This window comes from Ochotona curzoniae, unplaced genomic scaffold (genome assembly GCF_017591425.1).
Source record: "Ochotona curzoniae isolate NIBS_2020 unplaced genomic scaffold, NIBS_Ocur_1.0 contig_3498, whole genome shotgun sequence".
Taxonomy (NCBI): Eukaryota; Metazoa; Chordata; class Mammalia; order Lagomorpha; family Ochotonidae; genus Ochotona; species Ochotona curzoniae.
In genome coordinates, this window is record NW_024465885.1 from 13315358 (window position 1) to 13336278 (window position 20921).

General features: G+C 39.0%; 2 protein-coding genes across 5 annotated transcripts in view; one reads left to right on the plus strand and one right to left on the minus strand.

The window, feature by feature from the left end:
• Positions 1 to 18869, plus strand: part of FILIP1L (filamin A interacting protein 1 like) — a 93981-nt gene extending 75112 nt beyond the window's left edge. Inside the window, exons 4-5 of one of the 4 annotated variants that reach the window (XM_040980576.1) lie at positions 1363 to 4138; positions 18395 to 18855. In XM_040980576.1, coding sequence (XP_040836510.1) covers positions 1363 to 4138; positions 18395 to 18577 — 2959 coding nt within the window. In that variant the 3' untranslated portion in view covers positions 18578 to 18855. Of the gene's footprint in view, positions 1 to 1362; positions 4510 to 18394 lie in introns of those variants that run through there. The other 3 variants (XM_040980579.1, XM_040980577.1, XM_040980580.1) reach the window with 3 other exon arrangements.
• Positions 1 to 20921, minus strand: part of CMSS1 (cms1 ribosomal small subunit homolog) — a 325215-nt gene that overhangs the window by 298453 nt on the left and 5841 nt on the right. The gene's annotated exons all lie outside the window — the stretch shown is intronic.

The following is a 20921-nucleotide window of genomic DNA, read 5'->3' on the forward strand; positions in this document are numbered from 1 at the left end:
TACAGAAAAGAGTAGATTAGTATCTCAAAAAGAAGGACTCTGTTTCCAAGAATGCCCCAAATTAGCTTCCTTTGAAAAGTCCGCTCCAATCTTTAAATAAATTTTTAAAATTTCTATCACAAGGAAGAAAGACATGCTCTAGTAGTTAACTCATTCCTGATAGAAAAGATACTTTCCTGATATGAACTCTTTCTGTTTTATCATAAAGCAAATGTTTATGAATGTTCATCCATTCATTTTTAGCTTCTGTATAACAATTTTGTAGAGCTGTAATCATATCCTCTATAATCAGCTATTCCAAGTGTAATTAAGAGTGCCACAAATTTAAAACTACAACCTCACTACCAAGGAAATAAAGTACATGGAAGTGATAGTTTATACTCTGTTGAAAATACCCTCCTGTTTTGCTGACAAATTGAAAACAAAAGAAAAAAATAGCATGTTAAGATACAGTCATTGTTTAAGAAGGAATTATCATGTTCCTGTTAATAGTTTCTCCTTCATGGTTTCCAAATTAGATTCTCACCAATAAGTCCTTTCCTAACAAACTCCAGGCTCTTTCCAGATGTTATAAAAACTCCAAACTCAGATGCTTTTCAGTTCCCTTTATTCAACTGTTACACAAGGAAAAAAATATATGTATAACCTAATATCTTGCTAATGTAAACCTAGTTTATAGGGATCCATCAGTGAAGTACGTCACTTCTGAGCAATGTGAATAAAATTTTATCTTAACCAGTAATCAGGGAGTTGAACCCCAAAGATTAATGAATTACATATTTTAATGGGTTCAAACCATTTAATGAACACAACCATCATTAAATTAAAAATGACAGCAACAATGAGCAGTCATCAAAAGTTTACCAAAACTAAATTCATGTGAGATTCAGATGAATTAGTTAATTTCATTTTCATACAAAACCTTTGGAGTAAATGCAGTCATTGCTTTCAGTTTTCATGAGAAAAATCTGTGGTTCAGAGATGTTTAGTAACTAACTGTCCAATTAGTTGGTAAGAGTAGAGCCACTCTTGAAGCCAGGTATAACTGAAACTCAAGCTTGTACCTGTTTTTCAGAGCATTCAGTCAATGTTGCTTATTGATCTTATGCTCCACACACAATCTATAAGTCAAATATGCTTGCCCTTAAACTTATTTTTAACTGCACCAGCTACTGTTGGTAGTCAGGTAATAAAACAAGATGCCTATTTATCCACACTCTCCTCCCCCACCAACCTCAAGAACTCCTTTGAATAATCTGCATTAGCTGAAACAAACTGTCTAAATTACCTAAACGTTTAATCACAGCAGCAGATGAGTTAAAGCACCAATCACAAGACAGAATGTGCTCTTATATATTTCAGATTAAAGAAGCTGATTGATCAAGAAACTGAGACCCAGGAGAAGAAGGAGCAAGAAAAAGAGAAGCAAGTCTCTGCCCTGAAAGAGGAGCTGACCAAGTTGAAATCTTTTGCTTTATTGGTGGTGGACGAACAACAAAGGTTGACATCACAGCTCACCCATCAGAGACAGAAAATCCAAGAGCTGACCACAAGTGCAAAGGAAACACATGCTAAACTAGCCCTTGCTGAAGCCAGGGTTCTAGAAGAAGAGCAGAAGGCAACCAGACTAGAGAAAGAACTGCAAACACAGACCACAGAGTTTCGCCAAAACCAAGACGCAATTATGGCGAAGCTCACCAATGAAGATAGTCAAAATCGTCAGCTCCGACAGAAGCTGGCAGCACTTAGTCGGCAAATTGATGAGTTAGAAGAGACAAACAGGTCTTTGCGAAAAGCGGAAGAGGAGCTACAGGATATAAAGGAAAAAATTAACAAAGGAGAATGTGGAAACTCTGGCATCATGGCCGAGGTGGAGGAGCTCAGGAAACGTGTGCTGGACATGGAAGGGAAGGATGAAGAACTCATAAAAATGGAGGAGCAGTGCAGAGATCTCAACAGGAGACTTGAGAAAGAAACATCACAGAGTAAAGATTTCAAGGTAGAGGTGGAAAAACTTAATAAAAAGATTATGACTCTGGAGAAATTAGAAGATGCTTTCAACACAAGCAAACATGAATGCTACTCTCTGAAATGCAATTTAGAAAAAGAGAGAATGACCACAAAGGAGTTGTCACAAGAACTGGAGAGTTTGAAAGCAAGGATCAAAGAGCTAGAAGCCATTGAAAGCCGGCTGGAAAAGACAGAATTTACACTAAAGGAGGATTTAACTAAACTGAAAACATTAACTGTGATGCTAGTAGATGAACGGAAAACAATGAGTGAGAAACTAAAGCTAACTGAAGATAAGTTGCAGGCCGCTTCTTCTCAGCTACAAGTGGAGCAAACTAAAGTAACAACAGTTACAGAAAAGCTAATTGAGGAAACTAAACGGGCTCTCAAGTCCAAAACTGATGTGGAAGAAAAGATGTACAGTGTAACCAAGGAGAGAGATGACCTTAAAAAAAAACTGAAAGCAGAAGAAGAAAAAGGAAACGATCTCCTGTCAAAAGTTAGCATGCTGAAAAATAGGCTTCAGTCATTAGAAGCAAGTGAGAAAGATTTCCTAAAAAACAAATTAAATCAAGACCCTAGTAAATCCACAGCGGCACTCCACCAAGAAAACAACAAGATTAAGGAGCTCTCTCAAGAGGTAGAAAGACTGAAACTGAAGCTAAAAGATATGAAAGCCATTGAGGATGACCTCATGAAAACAGAGGATGAGTATGAGACGCTGGAACGAAGGTACGCTAATGAACGGGAAAGAGCTCAATTCTTATCTGAAGAGTTGGAACATGTTAAAATGGAACTTGCCAAGTACAAGTTGGCAGAAAAGACAGAATCCAGTCATGAACAGTGGCTTTTCAAACGGCTTCAAGAAGAAGAAGCAAAGTCAGGGCACCTCTCCAGAGAAGTGGATGCATTAAAAGAGAAAATTCATGAATATATGGCAACTGAGGACTTAATATGTCATCTGCAGGGAGATCACTCAGTTCTGCAAAAGAAACTAAGTCAACAAGAAAACAGAAACAGGGATTTAGGAAGAGAGATTGAAAGCCTCACTAAAGAGTTAGAGAGGTACCGGCACTTTAGCAAGAGCATCCGACCTGGTCTCCATGGAAGGAGAATCTCTGATCCTCAAGTATTTTCTAAGGAAGTCCAGACAGAAGCAGGAGATAACGAACCGCCTGATTACAAGAGCCTCATTCCTTTGGAACGAGCAGTCATTAACGGTCAGTTATATGAGGAGGGTGAAGACCGGCATGAGGATGCTAATGTGGACGAATCTGTGCTGTCCTTCAAATGCAGCCCGTCTACTCCCTGTCCCGTTAACAGGAAACTATGGATTCCTTGGATGAAATCCAAGGAAGGCCATCCTCAAAATGGAAAAATACAAACTAAACCCAATGGCAACTTTGTGCAACCCGGAGATCTAGTCCTCAGCCACACGCCTGGGCAGCCACTTCATATAAAGGTAACTCCAGACCATGTCCAAAACACAGCCACTCTTGAAATCACAAGTCCAAACACAGAGTCTCCCCACTCTTATACCAGCACTGCGGTGATACCAAACTGTGGCACTCCGAAACAAAGGATAACCATCCTCCAAAATGCCTCCATTACACCACTGAAGCCCAAAGCCTCGACCGAAGGCCTCATGAATTTAGAGCAAAGCATGTCCCCAGTTGCTATGGCAACCTTTACCAGAGCACAAACCCCGGAGTCATGTGGTTCTATAACTCCAGAAAGGACAATGTCACCTATTCAGGTTCTGGCTGTGACTGGTTCAGCTAGCCCTCCTGAGCAGGGACGCTCCCCAGAGCCAATAGAAATCAGTGCCAAGCATGCAATTTTCAGAGTCTCCCAGGACCGGCAGTCATCATGGCAGTTTCAACGTTCAAACAGTAATGGCTCGAGTGTGATAACTACTGAAGATAATAAAATCCACATTCACTTAGGAAATCCTTACATGCAAGCAGTGGCGAGCCCCGTGAGACCTGCCAGTCCTTCAACATCACTGCAGGATAACCGAACTCAAAACTTAACTAATGGGGCACTAAACAAAACAACCAATAAAGTTACCAGCAGTATTACTATCACACCAACAACTACACCTCTTCCTCGACAATCACAAATTACAGTAAGTAATATATATAACTGATCACCCTCATCCAGTCTGTACTGATAAGCCTTGCAAGAAATGAAAAAAAAAATAATTTTTTAATCATCCCTTCAAATCCCCCAAAAGACTGACTGAACTTGTACCTTGGAAAGTCTGTGCATGAACTATATGAGTTATCAGAAACTAACTAAATGTTGCCTGCATAATCATATCAAGTGTGCACTTACTGTATATCTTTTCATTTACATGCCTGTATGGAAACTATTTAGCCTGCACTTGTAGAAATACATCTTTATGTATTTCATTTTCCATAACTCACTTGAATTTGACTGCAACTTGTCTAGGTGAAATACTTTAACATGAAACAGTAAATAATTTGTTATTTTTACCATTGCTTGCTGAATTTTCTTTGGTCATTTTGTGTTACATTCTTGCATGTACAGTGAAATTGTGGATCACATCAATTCTTCCTTAAAAACAAATAGGACTTACTTCCTATTTACAGTCAACTTCTGATCACATATTTAGAGGGGAAGAAAGTGGTCAAAATCAATATTTATATTTCATCTATTTCAAAATGAAATGTCAGACTTCCCAGGACAAACTTAACTTCATGCTGGTGTTTATCTCAGTATCACTGATGCCTACCATAATGTTTGGCATTTATTAGAAATTTCATGTTTATTGATAACAGAATCATTTGTTTTGTGAGTACAAACAAGCTGTTGGTCAAAGTAAAAAGCCTTGAAATGTGATATGGAGCTGAGGAATGCACATTTGAAAGTGTAGGTTACTGGGACAATCAGAATTGACTGTATTTCTACCACAAACTGAAACTCCCATGAAACATACACTTGTTATCTACATCAAAATATGGGATCAACCACTATGACATAAGCTCTTGAACAGTCTGCTTCAAAGCAAAAGTCTCATTTTTGTTCCTTTTTTTCCTATTTTGTTCCCCAAATAGTTTGTTACTTGCTGTAGGTGCTACCTACCCTGCTTTTGAGTAGAATGCATTCAGAGCTTACTTTTTAAACTTCTCAATCAGCAACAAAAGCAAAGATAGTTATAAATACAAGATATAGAAAAGGTGCATTTATCCCCCCAAAATCATACAGTTTGTTAGTTAAGGGAAGTAGTACATGGTGAATTTCTTCTGTGGTTATTACTAGGCCATTCACAAGCATTCTGGAAATTCTGACACTTGGTTCCCAGGTCTCCCTGGGCATCGTCCATACCAGTGAGCAGAGAAGCACTTTCAGGGCAACATTTTAAATGACAAATCTGGTCTCTAAAGCAAAATCAAATAATTACAGACATGTAATTTTTCTCTTTTCTACCCTCTTTAACTAATAATTCAGTGGGGTCAGTCTTATTGTCAACTATTGACAGTAAACGCTACCCATTCCAGCAAACTGTGAAAATCTTCAAGAGTGAAAGAAATCTTTCACATTTATTCTTTACCCTGCAAAATCAATTTCATGATAGCACAGCAAGGATTTGTTGACAGAAACACTTCCATGGTGATGAACTGAAACACTGATGCTGTGGGCTTGCATCATCATTAAATAAATTGGATGAAAGCTGAGGCGGATGATGAATGAGAAAGCTTCTGTTTAAACACATTTATCTTGGGAATCGGCAGTGACCCAACTGTATTACAAAGTACACGATGGCCTAAATGTCTTTCAAACTATTTTTATTTTTAAATCACCTTGGGTTAGAACATTAGTAGAAATCATACACTTCGTTTTAAGCCTTTTAAAGCAAACACTATTAATGCTGCTGCATGTGTTATATTTTGGAAGGCATTGATCAACAGGTAATAAAAGTATCAACAGCAGAAACTACAGATAATTACCAACTTGGTCACACAATGGCACTAGGAGAAAACATGTATGCATGGCAGGAAACCATAAATAAAGGGACAGCAATAACCAGCCAAGGGATTCCCACGACCCTAGATTCCTCCTGGATGCCCAGTGCTAACAGAATCTGGCAGCTCTGGGCTATACATCAGCCCTCCAGTTTTGTAAGCATTCAGTTTCTCATGTTAGGAGATGCACTGCAATGCTCCTCAATAGTTAACATCCTCCATTCTAATACATAAATTCTCACTCATTATCTGCATCAGATTTTAACTATAAATAGGTTTGCTAAGCATTTAACATAGCAGGAAATTTATTCAACCTTTAAGGATTACCTCCTTTTTAGAGGTTTCTGTCCTGGGAAAATTGCTTCAAGTATAATTCATGTCAGCATCAAAACAAACCTTAACAGGCTGCCAGATTAATAATCTCTATAGAGATTAGTAAAGGTCAGTGACTGAAGTTCATAATAAATACATTTTCTGTAGAAGTATCTTTTCTATAAAATGACACATGAAGCACTCTAGGTTTTTATTTGTACATGTAAAAATGTTTTAAAAATTATTTATTTGAGATGCACGGAAAGACAAAAAGGCACAGAGAGGGCAGGGAACAACCCATCTGCCAATTCAGCTTCCAAATATCCACTAGGGCTGAAGCCCGAAGCTGGGACAGTACAGGTCTCCATGTGGCAAGCTGGAGCCTGCTTGGAACCATCCACCACTGCTTCCCAGGGTCTGCACTGACAGCAAGCAAGCTAGAGTCAGGAGCCAGAGCCTAGCACAGAACCCAGGTACTCTAATACAGAATGCAGGCTCTTCAAAAGGCAATTTAACCAGCAGGCTTAATGCCTGCCTTTCAGTTTGAGAAATCATTTTTTACCTTGTGCATGTGTGTGTATGAGACAGAGAGATAGAGACAGACAGACAAGCTATTTTAATAGGATTACATAAACAGTTTTCAGAAGGTTTCCACTTTATATCAAGAATGCCAACACAGTAGGCTTGCAGTCCTGATGGCATCTAAAGAAATAAGACTACAGATACTGTGAGAAATAAAACTATAGATACTGTGAGATTGTCATAAAAAAGGTATTTCACTAAAAAAAAAAAAGGACATTTGTAGCTGTAGCCTAAGCCTTCTATGATCTTTGAGTGAAATACAATGCCAGATATAACCACATTTCAGTAGCTGCTTTTAATATTTTTAAAATGTGTCTCCTTTGAAAAATGTTAGGCAAAGGGAGGGTAAAGGTTTTATGTATAAATACTTATATATATATATATGCTTATTTTTATTGGAAAGACAGATTTATAGAGAGAAGGAAAGACAAAAGATCTTTTACCCACTGGTTCACTTCCCAAATAACCACAATGGCTGGAGTTGATCTAACCCCCAAGCAGGGAGCCACAAGCTCCCTCTGGGTCTCCCACATGGTTCCCAAGGCTTTGGGCCATCATCCATTGCTTTCTCAGGCCATAGGCAGGGAGCTGTATGGAAAGTGGAGCGGCCAGCACATGAACTCGTGCTTATATGGTATGCCTGTGTTTTCAGGCTACTAGTCAGCTGAGCCATCTTGACAGCCCCAAAGCCTTTCTTTAAATTAACCAATATGCTACAGTTACATTATACCTTCGTTTCTGCTGTCATGGAGTGTTTATTCCAAAATAATTATTTTGCTTTCTAATCCCAAAAGACAACCAAGCAAAAATGCATGCTCAAACTATCTCCTACCTCAGTGTCTCTCAAAGTAACATCCAAGACAACTTAACATTAAGTTTCAGCCAGAGTCACTAAGTCAGAATCATTGGGGGTTCTTTAGAGAATGGTAATACACTCCTCTGCTGGCTAATCTGTACTGTAAAGCTGGAATTCCATTATTTTAGAAATTCTTATATTAATACTGTCATTTTTAGAATAAATTACACCTGTCCAGGAGTTGTGTCTATCCTGCCCTCTAGTGGTTTGCATAACAAACAGGATACTTGTTATACAGATTGCCTTCATTGTAAAGCACAGCTCAATAAAAACCTGCAAGTTTACTGGGTGGGGAGGTTTCTAGTTTCAAACTACAAACAAAAGTGGAAATGACTGAATCTTTGGCTGAGCTGCAGAATGCAGTCTGACACCTACAAGCCGTGTTTCTCCCCTGGATCCCAGGCCCCCAACTTAACCCTGTAACATTTCTTGGGAATGATCCAGAACACATTAAAGAGAGCATTTGGATGAACCAAACAAAGGGCTCTATTCGCCTAAGGAAAGATGCAAGAAAGACAAGTGTCTTACTGAGTTCCTAGTATTTAAGTCTGCTTTACGTTAATTTTCATGTAAATTAAATGGTAACCTTTTTCTTACCAACTGGTATACCTTTTCTACTATTTAAGCTAAGCAATGAACAATAAAGCTTTTCAGTCAAATACATCACAAAAAACATCCTCCAGAGGCAATGTGTTAGGGTTTGGAATCTTAAGAGAGTTAGTAGGCTGACACCCCCAAGTACTAGATAATTAGAAAGTGAATTAACACTTTTCAATGATAGCACTTGCAAATCTGCCAGCATTCCATCAGAACACTCTCTAAATGCCACCTAGCAACTGCCCCTACCCTCAATCTGACAAAAATGTTTTGTTCCCATGGGTCAGTGCAGGGGGCAAAAATCAGCTCCCCAAAACAAATAACTGTATTAGAGAAATGGACCAATGGACTTTACAATTGATTGTGCTAGTAATTCCTTTAGGAACTTGAAGTTTACTTTGGGGTGGGACTTGTGGGGGGCTGCATTTCAGAAACAGATTGAGAGCTGAGCAGGAACTAACACATGTAAAGAACTGGGATGAGGACAGAAAAGTGTTCCAAAGAAAAGCTCCTAAGGCAATGGTGTGGCAGTAGGCAGAACAGAATATAACCAACATAAAAAAAGCAATGCGCAGTGCACTCATTGAGGCCCAAGCTGTGTAGGTGGGGTCAAGCAGGAAGGACATACTCAGATTATGAAGTGCTTTCAAGTAGAAGGCACTCTGTGACCTCTACAAGGCTTCTAGAGAGTGAGGTAACAACAGAAACACGAATCTTTGTTGCAGTTTTTAAGTAGTCCTTTGTTTCATTTTCAATCATTCCATAATCACGATCCCACAAGGCTCCAAGTCCCTTAGTATGGTGACAAAATGAACAACCAACACAAGCCTCACCTCACTGTCTTTTTCTTTCCATGACAACTAAGAAACTACTCTGGTACAAGGGAAAATGTTAAAAATTGCATTTGATCCTTCTCACAACTGATGGTGATAGGCAATTAGTTGCCTGGTGTCCTGATGTCAACTCCTTGTACGTCATCTTACAAATCAGCCACTTTAGTCGGAAAACTCGAATGCCCTAAGCATCCCCAGACCTTTCTCTTTCCTCTTCCCTACTGCTCTGCATGGATAGAATTCCTACATTCATCAAGTAAAATTTAGACCCAGAAAGATCTGGCTCAGGGCTTAACTCCTCTGAACTCATTCACCATGGCCAATAATGATCTACCTCTCCTTCCGATGACTCCTGTACTTCATTGCTTAGCCACAGTTAGAACAAGAGATACAGGATGCACGAGGGGAGCAAATCCCACACACCTGGGTAAGATTACAGACCAGTGACCTGGCGCTGGTGCTGAGGCCAGGAGATGGGAGTGGATGACCACAAACCCCATGTTGTTTTTGTCAGGAGACTGCACTAACTCAGGAGCTGTGCTCAGTGTCCAGGATTCCATAAGCACAGGACACAAATACCAATCTGAAGAGTGACCTTGGATAGGCCACTGTTGTGTGCCAAGTATGAGGTACCTGACCAGTCACAGAGAGGACTGAGGAGAAAAGCATCACAACTGAGTTAAAATGTCCTAGGGGAGGAGCAGCACAACCATGCACATCAACACTTGGTAAGGAGGTAAGCACCTTGACAGTCCTGAGGACGATCAAAGACTTCAGAAAAGACAAGAGATTAGGGTCTAGTTTCCAGAGACAAGTACCACACTAAGTGCCATATTTGGCACCACTCTACCACTGCAGAAGCCTAGAAAAACTTTCCTAGATGGTAGATCCTAAAGTAGGATTTCTGTTTCTCAAGTATCACGAGTACTAATAAGGAATGCCTGATGTTCCCAAAACCACTTTTTAAATATAAGCACTGTGTTTTTTTTTTCTCAGCTCAGAGAAATGTTAGGTTTCAACCTTGCTGGTCTTCCTCTAAATTCTACTTCCAGTTCAGGATTACAATAATTTTAAACTCATGGACAACACACATAAAAACTGCCATTACAAAGGAATGTCTCCAAGTTGGCCTCTTACATGTCTCTTAGAAATGAAAGGCATGTAAAATCCTGTTTTGCCTGGTGTCGCTGGCTGTGTCTCATGCTGAGGATACCTGGGTTTGAGTCTCAGCTCTGGTTCTTGACTCCAGCTTCCTTGTCATGCATACTCTGGGAGATAGGAGTGATGTTCCAAGGAGCTGGATTCCTGTTACCTACATAGAAGAACTACATCAAGCAAGCAGCTTCCAACTCAACCGAGACTTGGCCGTATAGTGGGCATTTGGGAAGTGAACATAGAGATGGGAGGTCCTGGTCTCTCTACCTCTCAAGTCAGGAAAATAAATAAATGCAAAACATAATCGTCAACAAGTTACTATTGAAATAATTCAAATTATTCAAGAATTATCCTTCAATATTAAAATAGGTTTTTTTCTTCTTCTCTTAAAAAAAAAAATGAGGTATTTCATATCTGTTCTTTCATTCCTGACTGAATATACCTGTATCAGTCACTTTTTAAACCTCACAAAGTGAATTTTTAGAAAAAGGAGCTAACTGAACACTGCAGAAGATCTTCTTTTAAACTAAGAGGCAAGCCATTCCTTTAGGGGCATAAGCAGGGTCACACTGAGATGTATAACACATCCTTTAAACTTTTTCTGGTTATCAAAATAATACGTTTATCATAGAAACTTTGGAAAATGTGAATACTTCTAAGGCTGCTACTTTGGCTTCTAGGCAAGGTAACACCAATACTAGGAAAAACAATGGGCAATTTTTACTATTTTTTTAGGGCCAAACCTATCAATAATGGCCCTATTCCAGCCTGTTCTCAGACTGTCAATGAGGAAGGAAATTCAGTTGGGGGTGGTGGGGGGGCGGGTTGGAAGAACGCCCTGCCCTAACTGCACGCTGCTGTGCCAAGAAGTAGCAAATTCTTCCACAGAGAACAAGTTTATGTAATCTGTCTGCTCAGTCCAGACACAATGGCTGAGGGGCCAGCCAGGTCATCAAAGGAGAGGGGCAGGATTTCCTCTGCCCTAGCAGTCCAGCCTCTGCCTGCATAATGGTAAATCACTATGCATTGTTCAACTAATGGGAAGAAATGCCCCCTGAAGCAGTGGTTCTCAGAAACAGTTACTCTTTTAGATGGCATGGTCAAATGGCCTTGCTCAGGACACTGATGCAAATGGGAGTACTCACAAAATTCACTTCTCATGCTCTGGCAAAGGAATAAAGTGTTAATACTGGGAGACGAAAAGAGTGGTGAGGCAGTTTCTCCTATGCTGTTTTAGCCACTTGCACAGCATCAATGATTTCTCTATGATGTTCCAGAGCAGTATCTCTCAAATGTAAGTGCTACCCAGTAGTTCCACAAGGAAAGCCCAAACTTGCCATTTTGTTTCCAGTCTAGCTGTAACACCTTCTCCAACCACCCAAGTTCAGCATAGGAGAAGCACTCTCCACTTTTCTGTGCATCCCTGAGATGGAATCAGCCATTCTGTGCCATTCTGGTCTCCTCACTTAAAAAAAAAAAAAAAAAGTGTTTTTTTAAAGATTTCTTTTTCTTGGGCCCGGCAGTGTGGCCTAGAGGCTAAAGTTCTCACTTTGAACACGCTGGGATCCCAATATGGGCGCCAGTTATAATCCCTGGCAGCTCCACTTCCCACCCAGCTCCCTGCTTGTGGCCTGGGAAAGCAGTTGAGGACGGCCCACAGCCTTGGGACCCTGCACCCGCGTGGGAGACCGGGAAGAGGTTCTTGGTTCCTGGCTTCAGATTGGGACAGCACCAGCCATTGAGGTCACTTGGGGAGTGCATCATTGGAAGGAAGATCTTCCTCGCTATCTCTCCTCCTCTCTGTATATCTGCATTTCCAATAAAAATAAATAAATCTTTAAAAAAAAAAAGATTTATTTTTCTTGGAAAGGCAGAATTATAGAGAGACTGAAGGACAGAGAGAAGATCTCCCAGCCTCTGGTTCACTCCCCAAGTGTCCACAACAGCCAGAGATGAGAAGATCCTAGGCCAAGAGCCAGGAGCTTTGGGCCGTCCTCCACTGTTTTCCCAGGCCACAAGCAGGGGTGCTGGATGAGAAGTGGAGCAGCTGAGATACAAATCAGCACCTGTCCTGGGATGCCAGTACATGCAAGGCAATGACTTTAGCCACTAGGCCAGGCCCTTCTCACTAGTACTACTAGTCCCAACTCCAGACCTTTGACAGCTGGTGATGTAAAAACAATTAACTGATGACATTCAACTCCTCACTCTCTAGTCCAGCTTCGCCCCAAAGACTGCTCAGATCAAAGCAATTCTCCAGTTTCTCGACAAGCAAGGCCATGTCTCCTAGTGCCCCAAGCTCTCGTCACAGTCTCCATCTCTCCCCTTGAATCTCTGCATATGCCCTGTATCCTTCTCGGAATTGACCATCTTTCCACACAGCATTGTACCCCCTTACCTGATAGCTTTACTCACACTGTTTCAAGGGCTGAGGAACAGACCTCAGACACTCAGTCTGATTGCTGCAAACCTTTCTTCTGTGCAGTACCTTAAAACACACTATCTCTTCTGTATCGTTTTTTCCTATAGTCTGCTCTTAATATTTTTGTGCTGAAATCCCACTCATCCTTTAGGTGCCACTTCCTCTGAAAAAGTGCTTTTATTTCTTAGCCTTTTTAAACACTTTTGCCCATATCTCCATTTTGGTATTTCATTTTGCCTTACATTATCATTATTTGTTAACTTTCTTACATTTAAATCTTGAAATCACAAATAAGCTCTTATTTCTTATTAAAATTCTGATGTCAATGTTTCTCTACATGCAGTCACTACTTTTATCAAAATCAGCTAAATCCTGCAGAAGCCTATTTCCTAGACCTACCAAATCCACCAGGGAATCAGAATCTTAACAAGTTCCCTGAGTGACTCTGGACATGATGCAGTTTAAGAAGCAGTACTCTGCACCATCCATCCAGACTTTATGAAATAGTGCTCATGGTGAATGCTGCACAAAGACTTGCATGACTAAACACATGGTGGCCCCAGCTGGTATGTAATTTTTTTTTCTTTTCATGAAATCAAAGAATATCAAGGCCAAAGGACTTTACAGACGACCTGGCAAAAATGCTCCATTAAACAACTCAAACATGACAAGACAGGAAAGAACAAATAGTATGCCTTCAGGTGAACTCTGAAAAAAAAAAAAGAAAAACAAAAAGAAAAAGTCACAACAAGCAGACGAAGTTGCCTAACAAGGCGAGAACTGGTGCTACAGGTGGTTATTAATATGATCCAGGACTTGGTGCTTACTTAGCTGCTCAGCTCCAACACTAACATCTCTCCAATCAACAACTTAAGGCAGAGAAAAGGCAGGAAACGAAGAGACAATCACAGAGGATAAATTATGATCAACAAATGGGTACCTTAGGAACAGATATGGGAAAAAAAGAGAATGATGCAGTAACAGTTAACATTTATCTGGCAGTTTGGATGTGTAAGGAACTTCCCTGCACAATAGCTCTAGCCATCACAGAAAATTTGCAACTAGGAACATGAATCCCAAGATGAAGCTTGCAGATGAGAATACTAGGTGGCTAGTTAGTCCAGAACGAAAGTGGAGACCCAAGTGTGTTGGACTGTCTGTTCTCCAGCCACTAATGCACAGCTGATGTAAGATGTAAGCTGGAGAACAAGCAGAGAAACTAATGAAAGAATGCATCAGCAAAATGAGAGGAAAGAAAAAAAAAAAAGTCAAGGTAAAGTAACCTTCACAGAAGAAGGAAGGAAATAAGACAAATAAGACAACAATCAAGGCTCATGTATTTTACTTCAACACAGTATTTCTTCTATATGTGATGCTCTATGTCACACACAAGTAGAAGCCACAGTGTTGGGAAAGATTCTGAAAACTATACTTTGATGCTTATTCTTGGCTTGTTCTCACAAAAAGACAGATCGAGAGGTGACTAGGTATGGTCACAAACTGATACCTTATAGAACTTTCACCTTAGAAAATGGATGACTCTTTAATATAAATGCTGGCACTCGAACACTATTTAAAACCAAACATGGCTAATTAAATTACAGGACCCTTTGCAGTATAAAACTGCAAGTTTAAAGTTTTACTATATAATAAAGAAACTGAGAAAAATCAAGGGGGAAAAGCTAAAGGCAGCATATGAAATTTGGGGCTGTCATATTTATTTCATTATCTGCTATTTCCATTCCCCACCCCCTAATTAGCAGTGATTTGCCAAAAAAAAAGAAAAGACAAAAGAAGATAAAGCTGTAATTTTTGGAAGTGATTTTTCTTCAGTTTAACATTTCCTCCTTTTCACCATCATAGCCATCATTCATTACTTTTGTACTTTCCCACTGAATACTGAGATAAAAACAAAAATACAAAAACACTGTCATTCTGATAACACATGGCCTTAACCAAGCATTCCACCCCTGGCTCCCTGAGGCAGTCAAGCAGCCCTGCATCCAAGCTTTCTCCCACTTGCCCTCAGTGACCAGAAATCAAAATGACCCCAGGTCCTGGGGAGTCTTGAACCTCAATCCCTGCAGACCAAGGTGTGGCAAGTGGCCCTGCAGTCCCAGGGGTCAGGATCATTCCTGAACAGACTCATTATGTTGACAATGCAGCTCTAGAAATTTCAAAACACTCAGAAAACTCACTTAGAGAAAGGAGACATTGTGATGCCAGTTTCCTAATTAGGATCTGGTAGCTTTTTCATCAATGCTGATTTTGTTCTGGTGTATTTTTAGATTTCTACTCTACATGGTAATATGAACGAATACAAGGTCATGCAGAAACTGGCCAAGAGAACTGAGACTGGCAAAACTGAAAACGCATCACCTAAGCTTCTTTTAGTTACTAATGCTCCTTGTCATCTAGTGACCCATGGCAACCAGGGAATCGTACAGATTGCTAGGTTTCTTTTATGAACTTATGGACAAAATAAGCCAACACTCAGAATTTAATGAACACATCCCACAAATACATTTCTTTTCCTCCTACTGCTCTTTCAACAGAATCACTGCCTCTGTCATAGCATCATTCACACTTGCATCATTCCAAATCTCAACTTTTGAGTTAAGCATTAAAAATTAAGCTTTTTTTTTTTTCTTTTATGAGTGAGCTTTCCAATTTGTTTAATCTCCTCTAGGACATCTGCTCCATGATGAAATCCAGGAGCCTCCTTCTCTGGGTTGTGTAGTTCTACAAGAGCTGTATGTATAGATTCCTCCTGCAATGTACATTCCAAATTTGGATAAAACTTACGTGGAGTTCTTTGACATCATGCTCTATAAAAGTGATCCAACACATGACACATTTTAAAGCTTCATAGTACATTTATTGAAATATATCCAAGTATTAAATTTATACAAGTAAAAAACAGCAATTTTTTTTTTTTTGAAATAACATTTAGGATTGTCCTACTAAAGAAAGCAGCCTTTGCTGCCATCTACAGGCCAATGCTATATCCGTCAATCAGGGTTCCTCCGAAGATGCATCGCATTAATAACAGAACAGGAACTCACATTCTTTCAGGCAGCGAGCACCTTATGGCAAGTGTTTCCATCCCAAGCCACAATTTTTTCCCCAACATGTACACTGTTGCTTAAAAGAAGCAACCTCACTCATACTGTGTTCTGTGCAAATTGGTTTAACAGATTTAATAAACTCTGGTGCTCACTAAAAATTAATTTGCCCGTGATTCCATTCCTTTATGATCTCAGGCATAATTCAGCCAGCAGGCCTTTCTATAGCTTTAAAGGCCCCACAGATGATTCTGATGAGCATTCTTCCAGATAACCAGTGAGCCCTAATGTCCATCCTGGTCTTTTACAATGCTAAATTACTGGGTCAGGGTCCCAAGTAAAAGAAATCTTAAAGCTTACATCTAAACTAGGTCCAATTATGCAGTTAGTTTCACAAAGTGTGATGCGCTAATCAACTATATCAGCATAAACTACTCTGAAGTGTGTCAAAAATGTAGATCCCAGAGGATATCCAGAGACAAATAAATGAAGATTTCTAAGAAAGAGGCCCTGGAGTTTACAACTTTGTATGATTCAAACAAGAGTGCTGTACAATAAATTGGTGAATGAATATAAACATTTACAAAGTTAAATGATCACAGAAGCTATCTTGGAAAGACTAATGTCATGGTCATGTTATCAACCCCCTCAATCAGTTCATCACTTAACTACAGATAAATATGACAGTCACAGAAATGTCCTGATCTCTTCTGCATCTCTTAATACAATTAAGTGGTCACTTTAAACTTGTAATACTTACTACAGAAAATGTAAAGAACACAAAAAATGCAAGAAAAGTAAAAAGGAAATACAACTCCACTAGCCAGAGTTCACTAGTGACACTTTCTTTTCATAGTTATTTAAAACATATATATGGCTTTTACTCCTGTTTCTAATATTTCTAAATACTTTCCCACATCTTCCAAAGCATCAGTGTTTACAGATGACCTATTTTATTGTGATTATGTTGTAATTCATTAGCAGCTTGAAACTGTGCATTTTCATTACTGATATTTCTAAAACATCTTTGCTGCTTCTCTGATTGTCTTCTATAGTCAGAGTGTGACATTTACTGATTACTCCTAGAACCATGAATGAAATTGCTTGTTTCATGAAATGTAGGGTTCTATTACTAAAACAAACATGCAAAAACCTTTCACCTCAAAGGATTTCAAACTCTTTACTATGACCCATGTGCCCGGTAAAAACAAACAAAAAAAACAACAAAAAAACTCACATGTGGAAACCTATGCCAGTATGTATGTATACCTCTACACACAAAAAATCTGCAACAATATTTACATTTTAGTACATGAAATACATTCTAATATTCTTATTCGTCTCATTTTAACAATGTTCACATACTGCCAACACATATATTAACCAAACGCTCAACAGTTAAAGAGTTAAAAATCTGTGTTCAAGTGAAACAAATGTTGAAGTTCAATAACATTATAGGGAATTTCTCAGATATTACAATAAAATTAAAAGTCTATGTGCATACTCATACATATATGTGAATGCATATATAAAGGGACTACACTTTTGCCTTTGAAAATGCAGAACTAAACTTCCACAGAATTAAAAACAATATGAACTCCTATAAAACCGCTATTAAAAATATATAATAAAAACAAATATATTTCTAAGATTCCTTTAAGAATAACTGTACTTAGTGAATATATAAGGAAAGGACGAAACAATCTGAGGGAAAAGCAATAATTACTGATTCTGAGCTAGGACAGCTACAGTTAGCAGAGACCTTTCCCCATCTCCGTACCAGCAAGCATTCTTACATAAATGTATTTTTCTTATACATTAAAATAAGACTACATTTTTAAGTAAAGACAAGCTTATTCAATCCGTAACTCTTTCATACTACTTTAACATACTTTGTTCCTTCATTTGACTCTCTCATTTCACATAACCAGTGAACTAACACAATGTAACATTAACACAGTGTGATACCTCCATAATGTAGTTCCCTGACTCACTTTCCTATACCTACAATTTCATCTATTTGGAACCAGTTTACCTTCCCATCCTGCCTCTCAAATACATCATAACTTGAAATCATTCCACTTCTCAACTACATTTGAAACGTTTTCCCAACTAAGGAAAAAATACGTTGTCCAAAGTATTTCCTATTCCTGCCATAAGTATTCTCTTATCCTGGAAAGCCTTTCTTCATCCTGCTGTTAGCAAACCCTAAAAGGCTTCACTTAGATGGTACTCCCCAAGACCAATCAGTTGAAAGTAACCTTTCTTTCCTGGCAATTTCTTGGCTCTTTATTGAGATTAATTTGGAACCCCACCATCTCCTACTATACTACATCCCAATAAATATACTCTATCACTTTATTTATCACTACTAGCAAGAGCCTTAAGAATTATATTAACATACAGTTACAGAATTGCCTTCCTGAATTTATCATTAATCTTTTATCTGATGTGTTTCTAGAATTTAGGGTTTTCAAAACCAAATATTGGTGCCTGACTCCACGTCCTAAACAATATCTACTTCTCCACCAGCAGTATCATTAACTGCCCTTTTCTTTCTTTTTAAATTAAAGATCAAAGAGGTTTACAAACAGAGAATCCCAATACGGATCCCTAAGCCAAAATCTACAGGCATCACTAAGATTTCTAGTAAAGTACCTATGGACAAGCCTAATCACCAAAATGGCTGTGGGAAGCTACATATTGTAAGGACAGTTACCTCCAACACTTTCCTTCACATGGGAGGAAGAAGGTAAGTCATATCAATGCACTGCTTGGACATTCATCTGTGGAACTATTTGGAAAGAGAATAACCACTCCAGGAGGCCAGAGAGGAAGGTCCTCATCTCCAAGAAATCTCCAAGAAGTGGCAAACTGATAAGACGGGTCACTCACAGGCTGATGGACATGGTGGAGATCATGCCAGCAAAGCAGAGCAGCACAGCTACAATGATTTAGCTTCTGTAAGCATATTTGCACATGCATACAAGTAACACCAAACTCACCTCATCTTTACTTTTAACTGTAACCCAACTCAAAGTTGTTTCATCAGCCTAGCATGGGTTCGAATTATTTTTAAGATTTATTTATTTTTATTGGAAAAGCAGATTTACAGAGACAGAGAGAAACTTCTTCATGCAAGGTGAGGATTTAAGCCATTAGGCAATTGTGCTGGGCCCCATAGGTTTGAATTTAACAGTTTTCTGGTAAAAACAGCATACTGTGGTCCAGACAACTTTACAGAACAACCATGAGTTGCTAAGAAAACACGCTAGTAAGAATTCTTAATCTACTTCAATATAGATTATTCCCATAAATATGACAGCACAATTTTAAAAATATCATACTTTACGGTCTACAATTTTGATTTCTTAAGACAAGAATGTGTTTAGCTTTTAATTACAAGGAAAAAATAATAAACAGAAGTAATAGTTGCTGTTCTTCATGTGACCTACTGAACGGATTCAAAAGGCCATCTGGGAGGCTGCACACAGATGTCTGGCAATAAGCTAAAAGGAATTATTTGTATCACACTGAAAACTCAAGAGAAAAGTCTGTCTGTAATTCAGTGTGGACAGAGTAATACAACGGAACTTTAAGACAAAGAAGACTTTTTTATATTGAAGAATTATATCTCATAAAGCCTCAGTCAGCGAGAAAATAAATCAAGAGTACAAGATTTTCTATGACCTTTGGCTGAAAACTGGAGACTTGATTCAGGAAGAAACCCTCCTAGGTAAAGACTGCTTCTGCTGGCTGTCCTGGAAGACCAGCAGATCAGGAGGAGACAGTCGGTCCAAAACCCATGGTCAGTGCACTGAGGTCCCTGCACAATCGCTCAGGCCCATCAGCTTCTGGGAAGAGGAAGAGCTGGGCAGCACCAAGAAGGCTGAGGTACAGCAGCCCCAGCAGTGGCAAAAAGGAGAAGACAGAGAGGTCAAGGAAATGGAAAACCAGAAAAGGCAAAAATTTAAGTAGAAGGAAAGCATAAGAGAACAGTGGGAAGAAATCTGCTTAAAGAAGATTATAAAGACAACACTTGGATGTGTGGAGTGCATAGTGCTATGCCTGCCAAGAGGCAGCCATGTGCTCAATCTTCAATGAACAGATGAGCAGATGAGAGAGATAAGGACAATTCAGTCAGGGCTTAAGGGAAAAGGCGTGCTAAGAGATGAATGCTATCTGACAGGGTTAGGAAAGCAGTGACATGCAACACTGGATATTATCTAACAGGCAAAAAAAAAAAAAAAAAACAAAACTCTAGAGTGAAAGGCAAACAGATAACAAAGAAGCATAAAATGAAGGAAAAAATGCATTAACAACAGGCACACAAAACTAAACACCCTGAACAGGCTTTCCTTTCAAGGGGAGCACAAAATTGGTTTTGTGTTGAGAGTAACTCCATTGTTTCCTCTCCCACATCAAGAGAAAGTACATTGCTGTATCAAGCTGGCACAAGTTCAACAGCAAGCAAAAAAAAAACAGGAGCAACACATTTCATTGACAAAAGCTTTTAAAGTTCTATTTTATGAAATGGATTACTAACCAAAAAAATGCTTATCTTAAGCAGCACGTAATAAATTGAAAATAAAAATACAACTTAATACAGAAAATACAATTGGAGCTTAACAAAAACGGTGGTTGCTTTACCCGTATGTAATAGACACGTAACACAACTGAAGTACAAAGAATCATCCCCAAGTACAATGCCATCTCTGCTGAAATATGGTCTCTCATACTTGTAGAATGATTTTAATTAAATTTTTAAAAACAGATAAAAGTCCAAGTGGATGAAAACCAACCCAATTTATAGCTTTTTTTTTAAGCCTAATACTATTATACTGGAGTCTTTTCCCAATCCTCAGTTACTTAGCTTCAATGATTTCTGAACTAATCCCATATAATTTTTTGAAATCAGTTATCTGATTTTAATAGGAATGTGGCTGGTATGACTAATAATCAGGGACTAATGTAATAATGAATACAAAACCTAATTCTCCCCGAGTTGTTTCGATTTCATCCTCTTCTGGAGACATACGACTCACAGCCTGAGTCTTGGTCTGGGGCAAGGTCTGTAAACTATGGTCCATAGGCCAAATT